Source organism: Perca fluviatilis, chromosome 4 (assembly GCF_010015445.1).
Source record: "Perca fluviatilis chromosome 4, GENO_Pfluv_1.0, whole genome shotgun sequence".
Lineage (NCBI taxonomy): Eukaryota > Metazoa > Chordata > Actinopteri > Perciformes > Percidae > Perca > Perca fluviatilis.
In genome coordinates this window covers 44,519,476-44,529,928 of record NC_053115.1, presented here as the reverse complement: position 1 = coordinate 44,529,928, position 10,453 = coordinate 44,519,476, and the positions used below count along the sequence as shown (strand labels likewise).

General features: G+C 42.1%; 1 protein-coding gene across 1 annotated transcript in view; it reads right to left on the bottom strand.

Annotated features, from left to right (window-relative positions):
* Positions 1-2,558, bottom strand: part of isy1 (ISY1 splicing factor homolog) — a 5,939-nt gene extending 3,381 nt beyond the window's left edge. Inside the window, exons 1-5 of the mRNA XM_039797933.1 lie at positions 2,391-2,558; positions 1,468-1,490; positions 1,185-1,236; positions 915-980; positions 20-62 (exon numbers count right to left, since the gene is read on the bottom strand). Coding sequence (XP_039653867.1) covers positions 20-62; positions 915-980; positions 1,185-1,236; positions 1,468-1,490; positions 2,391-2,393 — 187 coding nt within the window. The 5' untranslated portion in view covers positions 2,394-2,558. The remainder of the gene's footprint in view (positions 1-19; positions 63-914; positions 981-1,184; positions 1,237-1,467; positions 1,491-2,390) is intronic.
* Between the last annotated feature and the right edge of the window lie 7,895 nt (positions 2,559-10,453).

Genomic DNA, 10,453 nt, shown 5'->3' with positions numbered 1-10,453 from the left:
AGACAGACAGGGTTCTCACCGTTCTGGATCTGAGCAACTTTCTTTGAGATCTCACTGATGATCTGAAACACAAAACAAGAACTTAGATTTTATTCTCAGCGAGTTGGAGCCATAAGGACCATCATAGATATTTAAAGCCCTAACGGTCCCTGAACCATCGGAGGACTGAGCCAACCCTAACCCTGAACCATCAGAGGACTGGGCCAACCCTAACCCTGAACCATCAGAGGACTGGGCCAACCCTAACCCTGAACCATCAGAGGACTGGGCCAACCCTAACCCTGAACCATCAGAGGACTGGGCCAACCCTAACCCTGAACCATCAGAGGACTGGCCCAACCCTAACCCTGAACCACCAGAGGACTGGGCCAACCCTGAGCAGATTATACTCAGGTTAATGTTTCTCCTCTAGCTAACAGAGAAGATATTTCCTCCAACAGGCTGGTTCTCTTTCAGTCAGCCAACGGGACACTCAGCTCTACCTGCCTCAAGTCCTTTACTCCGGCAGCCTGTAAAGCAGCCAAGCTCGCGCGTGCATATGTGACGTTATGAAATCGCCTTGACTATTTATACCTGCGCTGGTGGCCGCGACACTAGTTGCTGTCTTCTCCTGAACAGAGGTGGCGCTAATGAGCAAAGGTTACTGACGTTGTTCTTTCTACGGACTAGAAGAAGATGAAAAAGGTAAATATTAAGTGATATTCAGAGGAAAAAACTCTGAATAAATGAGATTATAAAGTCACAAATTTACAATATTTTCTGAGATTACAAAAGTCATTTTGGGCCATCAGGCTGACTGAACCATGCCGTTAGTAACCGGGGGGGGGGGGATCAGAACATACCTGTTACTGCAAAACTACAGGAAGTGTTATCTGTAGTCTTAATGAAGAAGAAACTATAGGAAGTGTTTTTACCTGTCGTCTCCATTTCTCAGCTTTAGGAAGTTCACTGCACTCTGACGCCAGAAAAGGTCTCCGCTCCTAAAGAGACAGACAGGTAAGAGAGAGAGAGAGAGACAGGTAAGAGAGAGAGATATGGAGACAGGTAAGAGAGAGAGACAGGGAGACACACACAGAGACAGACAGGGGAGAGATAGCCTTTAATTTACAGAACTGAGGTATAATTGATGATATAAAACAGTAGAACAGGAAGTAGAAACAGTAGAAGAGGAAGTAGAATCTGACCTTGACTTTTCCCTCCTCCATCTGAGCCTGTCTGAACCGAGCCAGAGCCGTCCTGAGACACAGAGACAGAGACACGGTCAGAACCAGCAGAACCTCAGCAGCAGAGATTAGACTCAGGGCCTTGCTTGTGAGTCTGTTTGTGTGTGTGTCTCTCTCTGTGAGTGTGTGTCTGTGTGTGTGTCTCTCTCTGTGAGTGTTTGTGTGTGTGTGTGTGTCTCTCTGTGAGTTTGTGTGTGTGTGTGTGTGTGTGTGTCTCTGTGAGTGTGTGTCTGTGTGTACTTACATGGCTTTCTCAGCGTTTCTCGCCTGTAGAAAGAAAACAGAAGTTGAAACATTAAAATCGACCAATCAGGTACAAAACAATATCTGTCCGAAATCATGTCAATGTCCAGCACTTTGGTCAACCTGGTTGTTTTAAATGTGCTTTACAAATAAAGTTGGATTGGATTCTAATTACATTTGTATGGGCTGTATTTTTGATAAAAGGTGGACAATGTCAGAAAGAAAGAAAAAGGTAAACTGTTACATAAATAAATAAATACATGATGATGAAATAGGGTCTGATGTCTTGAAACTGATCAGCAGTTTAACCACAGATATAATATCTGATACAATATGTGTCCCAGGTCGTTAATCTTTAGTCTGAAAAGTGTTGTTTTATCTGATAAATGACTAAACTGAGGACCCGACGGCCTACACCAGACTCCATTCACAAATCTAACGCTTTTCATCGCTGTTCCAGCGCAACCAATCAGAGCGGGTGTTTTGTGTTTTTGTAAACTCAGAGCAACCGTGGTTTTTAAGCGTTATACTATGAGTATATAACCCGAAACAGTGTATTGTTTGATTAAATGTAATAAGATAAATACCTGACAATCAAAAAAACAAGAAGTTGATAAATATAAACTGAACATAAAGCAACAGCAGCACACACCAGACTCCATTCAAAAATATGTCACTTTAAGTGCCGACAGAAGACTTTCTTCACAGTGTCTCTGCTCATTTATGTATAGATGTATTTATTTAATAGGAGTGTCGACGAGACCAGAACTTTGTATCTGCTGGTTATTCACTAATGTTACTGAATGTGGACCCGTTAGCCGCCAGTTGAAGCTAAACCGTGGCTAACAGGTTAGCATGCTATGCTAAGCTAAGCCGTGTGTCCGTGTTATTAAACGTGTCCGAGTCAGACTGGAGATTTCTCACCATCTCCGCCGCTTCTCTTTATAATCAGATGTGATGAAGAAGAAGAAGAAAAAAAAGAGGTAAAACTGAAGAAACTCCAACGAGCCACACACGCCGACACAAACAGGCTCAACTTTAGATTCGGCTTCTTCTGCTGTTTCCTGTTTCCTGTGACGTCTGTAACGCTGCTTCCCCCTGTTGGTATGGAATGACAACATATGCTGGACAGACCATAGACAGTATATAAGAGGGACAGAGTCACACATGTCAAAAGTGAAGAATCTGGATATATAATAATATCCCTGTGTGCTACTTATTTTGTTGTTGCATGTGAATTGCTGTGTTGGTGTGTTCTTTTATTCATTATTTGCATGTGTGTTTTTAAGGATTTTAGTGTTTGCATGTTTATTTTAATCCTGTTTGCTGTGCCCGTGTGTTTTTATAATATACTGCATGTGTAACTGCTTTTTATGAATGAACTGTTCACCAAGGCAAGACCACGCCCCCTCCCTTTGACTTTGATTCAGCACGGCCTGGACTGATGTATGCAGGAAATATTTATTCATAATTCAAATTGAAAGTCCAAAGAGAAAACAAAGCGAGATGAAATTAAAAATGTTTTTTTTTTTTTCATTTGGCTTTGGCTTTTGAATTTAATATTTGGCTTTTGAATTTCAATTTATCATTGGTTTTTAATTTTCATTTAATATTTGGCTTTTGATTTTCAATTTAACATTGGCTTTTAATTTTCATTTAATATTTGGCTTTTGAATTTCCATTTAACATTGGCTTTTAATTTTCATTTAATATTTGGCTTTTGAATTTCCATTTCACATTGGCTTTTAATTTTCATTTAATATTTGGCTTTTGAATTTCCATTTAACATTGGCTTTTAATTTTCATTTAATATTTGGCTTTTGAATTTCCATTTCACATTGCCTTTTCGTTTGTACTTGACACATGTCAATGTAAATGAGGAGGCGTGGCCCAAAGGCTGGTGGGAGGGTCTGAAACGAAAGGGGCGCAGAGGCACCTTATGAGCAGCAGGGGGAGCTGACTGCTGGGGAGCATCTGTCTGCAGCTTCAGGCTGACTTGGCCTCTTATTTCACATGATAGAAAATGAACAACAGTGAAGTTTTCATGTAGTTACTGTAATTGGCCCCGTGTTAGTGAGGACTAGATTAGGACTGTATTTAAAGCTGATTCTGGTTCCCAACTTCGCCCCAGGTGTGTCTGTTTAAAACACGACTCAGACAACTTCTCTCTTTTGATGTTTTATTTAATTAAGCAACAGTAGAAACATGGGTGTGGGTAGCTCTGCTACGTGTGTTTGTGTGTGGTCAGATCTCGAGGACGCACACACGCACACAATCTCAACCGGATCGTCATCGTCCGAACTGCCACCTCTCCTTTTTCTTTCTCTCACTTTTTTCTCCTGGTGGTGCGCGCGGTGTAAGGTGCGTGTCCGCGCTATTCTCCAACATGTAGCCTACTCACAACAATCACTCCTGATTGACGGCCTTTTGTACAGCCCGTGTACTTTTTCAGACTTCCAGCTAACAGCGGTGTCTGTAAGCATCACTGGCCGGCCAGCAGGGAGGCGATCCTGGCCGCCACCAGCTGGCTGTCCCGTCAGACTGAAGCTTCTGACAACATCGGAGAAAATGTGCAGTTGGCCATCAACGTTTGTAAAACTGCCCATATTCAAACTCTACACGGTTAATTTATCGCATAAAAGTCTCAGAAGTGAATTTAGTGGTGAAAAAGCGGATGGAAATTGTAAAAAGTTTCCAGTTGTTTGCTGCTGCTACTACGGCAAACTCCCGATCTAGATTATAGAATTTTTTTTTTTTTTTATAATTTCCATTCACAACACACCCACACACAAACACGCAGACTCCAAAAAAAATCCAACCTTTAAGGACACCAATTACCTAGAGACAGGGGTACTTTCGATAAGATCATCTCTCACGTATGTGATGATGTGGAGCCATTTTAATTCCAAGGGCCGAGGGAATCAGGATGCCTAGTATCCTGGATCCATGAAATAACTGGCCTTTAACAAACAACTGCCTGCCTCTATGGGAATTTAACATAGGGGTGTCTATACTTATGTCCCCTTTATTTTAAGGAAGAACATTTACGATACATTATTCATTCACAAACAAAATTGGTGTCCTTAAAGGTTGGCGTTTTCCTCATTTTTTTAATTAAGGCTTTAAGATCAGATTTAGTCAAGTTTAGCATGGGTTCATAAACTTGAGTGCCACTGTATATTGAGAGTTAAGCTAGTCATTGTAAACATAATATATATATATATATATATATATATATATAAAAAAAAAAAAAAAATATACATACACACACACACACACACACACACACATTTGTATTTAGTGACATTTCTTTGGAAGGTAAACTATGTTTGTGTATTTTCTATAGACGTCTATGAGGAAATGAGCCTACTTCTCAGTAAACATTTTTATGAGTTTATGGTCTCAATTGCTAGCTTCAAGTCTTCAACACAGTGTGATGTTCATTTAGTTAATGATGCTCCCATTTATTTTAGAATAGAGGCTAAAGCAGGGGATGCTTTATGACCTGTCAATCAGGACAGAGGATTAGCAATGCTAACCATGCTAACACTGTGGACATTAAAATAAATCTCAACTTGTTTTTGGCTGATATGCATGTTTTTCATCTTAAACTTTTACTCTCTCAAGTATTCTCACTTCAGCAGTTCACTTGAACATTTTGGTTACTACCTAACAGATAAGGTACGCTTCCATTCATCTAGGAAAGCCAAGGCAGTATGGAGTATATTGTTTCAGTTTTGTGAAAAGAGACAACATTCAGTGAACAGTTTACCACAGTACACCGTTTATAAATTGTGACTAGTTTATACTTCAGATTATATGGATTACTGCTTGTAATAAAGTGCTACCTTTGGGGATTTTAGAATAAAATTACAGTACAGTTTCCATATACAATCAGTTTTTAACATACAAATATAACATTATGAAGTGTATAAAAATTGTGTTGGAAGTAGGGGGTGGAACAGTACACAGAAGTCACGGTTTGGTTCATACCTCGGTTCAGACATCACGGTTTGGTACAATGGAGGGAAAAGCAAAATTATTGTTTATGTCTCAGGCTATACCACCTAGTGTCATACAGTCTCTCCCCTGAGCTAGCTGCAACAGCCTGAAGCGTGTAAAGTAAGATGTAAACAGCAAACGATAAGTACTCCACATCATCCCTAGACTCCATCAGGAACTTGGAAACTAAATAAGACAGACAATCAGCTATAAAACTGAAAATACAGCATCTGATCTCTGCAAAGAAAGAACATTTCCTAGTATAGCATTTCAAAAAAAAAAAAAAGTCATAAAACAGCCATAGTATAGTATGTCGAAAAAAGTCACAGTCAGGTGGCTGTGACAGGTCAGCCAAGGCGGAGCACCTCTGGAGGACGAGTAGGTCGGCCAAGGCAGAGCCCCTCTGGACGCCGAGCAGGCAAAGGGGCCCCTCTGGACGCCGAGCAGGCGAAGGGGCAGCTGGGCTGGAGTCAGCCAACCAGGTAACTGGAACAGAGGTTGACTAGGGTGCCGACAGGACACGAAGGGCAGGAGTGGGTCTGACCGCTGACAGGACACGAGGGGCAGGAGTCATCTGGGCGGTCTCAGTGGCGCCGGAGATCGGCAAAGTCACTGGGGCAGTCTCTGTGGTGTTGGAGACCGGCGCCAGCCGGGATTCTGGGGGGCTCAGGTACACAGGTCAGCACGGGAGCGCGGGTCCTTTTCCCCGTCTACGGCCTCCACGGGTCCCAGAGAAGATATCTAGGTGGGTACCCTCATAGGAATGCTGGTGGTCGGGGGCGTACCAGGTTGCATCAGAGGAGCTGCTAGTGGAAGTACTGGGCCTCTGACTAGCAGCTCGGAGGCTGGCTCTTTCAGCTTTCTCAGTCTGTTTAATCCACATAGCAAACTGTCCGAACAAGGATGTGAAAGCCTTTGGCTCCTCTCCGGGTGGAGCGCGGTGGCTCGACTCTGAGAAGCACGCAAAAGGGCAGGCTGGGTGAAAAACAATGCCCCAGTAGCCACGGTGTTAGCAGACCGGGAAGTAGGCAGGCAGGTGGGGGAGTCATAGGGACAAGTTTGAAGAAAACACTCTATTTTTTTCTTGATTTCATCCAGGCAGGGAACAAAATTACTCACCCACAGACTCTCCTTGAACCAATACTGCTGTACGGTTTCCAGGATAGGAGACTGCTGGGTTGGTTTGGAGTTCACCAATTTAGCCACAGTCTGGTCAAACTCCGACACCTTCTCAAACAAACGCCTCTCTGCTGGGTCCATAATGGTCAGATCATTCTGCGACAGTTCAGAGAATTGAGGACCCAAATGCAGAAAGCAGGCAGGTAGGCAGGAGAAGTCTGAGCTGGAAGATTTATTTGTCCAAAAAACTAAGTACAAATTAACAAAGGGAGTCCTGAGAGGGGCAGGCAAAACCTAATCCAGAGTGTAGAAAACAAAAAACAAGAGCAGAACAAACCAGAAACCTGAGACCAAATGAAATCCAGGGAGCAAAGAACCAGCCAAAAACTGACACGGTAAGGCACGACAGGTAAACCCAATGATCTGACGCAAGACAAAGGAACACAGAGGCTAAATACACAAGGTAACAAGCAAACAAGGGACAGGTGATACAGCAGGTGAAACACATCAGGGCGGGGCAGGACAATCAGACAGACGGGAAAACACAGGAAGTAAAACTAGACGGGACAAGACAGAAAACCAGACCACCAAAATAAAACAAGAAACAGAAACATACACTACTCAGAATAATACACAATCAAAACAGGATAAACAGAAACATAAACAATCATCAGAATGATACAAAATTAATATACAAAACAGGAAACAGCAACAGAAATATACAAACAGGCAACAGAAACATCACAACCACAACAGTGGCTTTTTTCTTAGACATATTGTACTATGGCTTTGTTTATCACTTTTTTTGACATACTAAACTATTGCTTTTTTATGACTTTTGCAACATACTAAACTATGACTTTTATGACTTTCCACAACTTTGTTGAAATTCGGACACCACATCACATATTCAGTGAGCTGACTCACAAGGTGCGTTTAATTTAAAAATGTTAGTTAAAGCGGAAAAACAAAAAAAAATTCAAATAAGAACACATGGTTGTGGGTTCAATCCTCATGAGGTGCGTAGACTTTTAAGCTTTTTAAGGAGAGAGGGTGGGTAGTAGGAGAAATAGGAGAGGGGTAGATAGGGGAATAGGAGAGAGGGTGGGTAGTAGGAGAGATAGGAGAGGGGTAGATAGGGGAATAGGAGAGAGGGTGGGTAGTAGGAGAGATAGGAGAGAGTGGAGAAGATAAGAGAGAGAAGGTTTGACACATGCTATGACTTTTATCATTTGACCTTAAAAAAATCACAGATAGGGTTAGGTAGATAGGAGGGGGGGTAGATAGGAGAGGATGGAGTGGTAGATAGGAGAGGGGCGTAGATAGGAGAGGGTGGGGGGTAGATAGGAGGGATAGTAGAGGGGGGTAGATAGGAGGGATAGGAGAGGGGGGTAGATAGGAGATATATGAGAGGTTGGGGTGGTAGATAGGAGGGATAGGAGAGGGGGGTAGATAGGAGAGATAGGAGAGGTTGGGGTGGTAGATAGGAGGGATAAGAGGGGGGTAGATAGGAGAGATAGGAGAGGTTGGGGTGGTAGATAGGAGGGATAAGAGAGGGGGGTAGATAGGAGATATAGGAGAGGTTGGGGTGGTAGATAGGAGGGCTAGGAGAGGGGGGTAGATAGGAGATATAGGAGAGGTTGGGTGGTAGATAGGAGGGCTAGGAGAGGGGTTATAGGAGATAAGAGGGGGGTAGATAGGAGGATATAGGAGGAGGTTAGGTGGTGATAGGAGGGCCAGGGAGAGGGGGGGGATAGGGAGAGCTAGGAGAGGTGGTAGATAGGAGGGATAAGAGAGGGGTGGAGGAGGAGTGTAGTGGTAGAGGTGGCTAGGAGAGGGGTAGAGGGAGATATGGAGGTTGGTGGTTAGGAGGGAGGGGGTGGTGGAGGAGATAGGGTTGGTGTTAGGAGGGATAAGGAGGGGGTAGATAGGAGAGATAGGAGAGGTGGTGGTAGTAGGAGTGAGAGGTAGATAGGAGATATAGGAGAGGTTGTGGTAGATGGAGGGTGGGGGGGAGGAGGTGAGAATGGAGTGGAATGGAAATGAAAGACAAGATAGAATAAGAAAAGAAATATAAATATTTGGGGACATGGAAAATATAAATATATAAATGTCATGGAAGAATGAATAATGCAACTACAAAAATGTGCATATACAATAATAAAGAAAAGTAAGTACGATTGCAACAAGCAATGTATAATTTTGAGTGGTGAATGGAATAGCTGCATGATGTATAAACAAATTCCACAATGCACTGACAATGCCCAACCTCGATAGACTACGTATTGGACAAATGACATAACGGCCAACCGAATAGCCTACGTATTGCGCAACTAACCTATTGCACAATCCCCAATAGCCTAACGTATTGCACAATGACATGATGCACAACCCCAAATAGCCTACGTATTGCACAACTAACATATTGCACAACCCCAATAGCCTACGTATTGCACAAATGATATAAATGACACCCCAATAGCCCACATATTGCACAAATGACACATTTCCACATAGCCCGTATGGTACATTACTTAGGACACAACCCAACCAGTCTACATGTTAGTGTTAAGAAGCTTAATGGACATAGGCACAAATGAGTTTATATCGGTTTAGTCTGCATCTAGGAATCCTGAATCTTCTACCAGACGGTAAAAGCTGAAATTCTGGGTGAAGTATGTGAGTCGGGTCGGAAACTATTTTTTGTGCCTGTCTGATAACCGACTGCTCATAAATTGTCTGGGGGGACAGATGGTTTTTGACCCCCATAATCTTCATAGCTATCTGTACCTGACGGGCGATCTGTGATTTGGACTGTACTTAAAATACTCTTCAGTATTGTATGATAGAACAACAACATAATTTTTTGCTCGACTCAATACACTCTAAGTCTTCGTAGAAAATGCATCCTCTGTTGAAGTCTAGAACAAAGAGTGTTCACGTGGTCCTTCCAGCTAAGTGCATTATCGATATGTACACCAAGGTACTTGTAAGAGCTAACATGGGTAATAGGTAAGTGGTTACCACAAAATAGGAAAATTAGACGTGGACTATTAAATATTAGATCTCTGTCTTCTAAAGCAGTATTGGTAAACGATTTGATATCAGATAATAAAATTGATTTATTTTGTCTTACTGAAACCTGGCTGGGCCATGAAGACTATGTTAGTCTAAATGAAGCCACTCCTCCCAGTCATATTAATACTCAAATTCCTAGAGGCTCAGGCCGAGGAGGGGGAGTTGCAGCCATCTTTGATTCAAGCCTGTTAATTAATCCTAAACCTAAACTAAATTATAACTCGTTTGAGAGTCTTGTTCTTCATCTTCAACATCCAAAATGTAAAACATTACAGCCAATTATATTTGTTGTTATTTACAGGGCTCCAGGTCCTTATTCTGAATTTTTATCTGAATTCTCTGAGTTTTTATCATGTTTAGTCCTTAAATCAGACCAAGTACTTCTTGTAGGTGATTTTAATATCCATGTGGACGTTGACAATGATAGCCTTAGCACTGCTTTCAACTCATTACTGGATTAAATTTCAGTCAGAGTGTGCACAAGGCGACGCACTGTTTTAACCACACCCTCGACCTTGTGCTGGCATATGGTATTGAAATTGAGGATTTAATAATATTTCCGCAGAATTCGGTATTATCAGATCATTTTTTAATTACTTTCGAATTCTTACTACCTGACCATACTAAACTAGATAATAGCTTCTACACTAGATGCCTATCTGACAGTGCTATAGCTAAATTTAAGGAAGATATTCCAACAGCATTCGACTCTTTGTCATACCTTAACATAACAGAGGACCTTTATGTTAACCTCAGTCCCTCTCAAATTGATACATTTGTAGACGGTG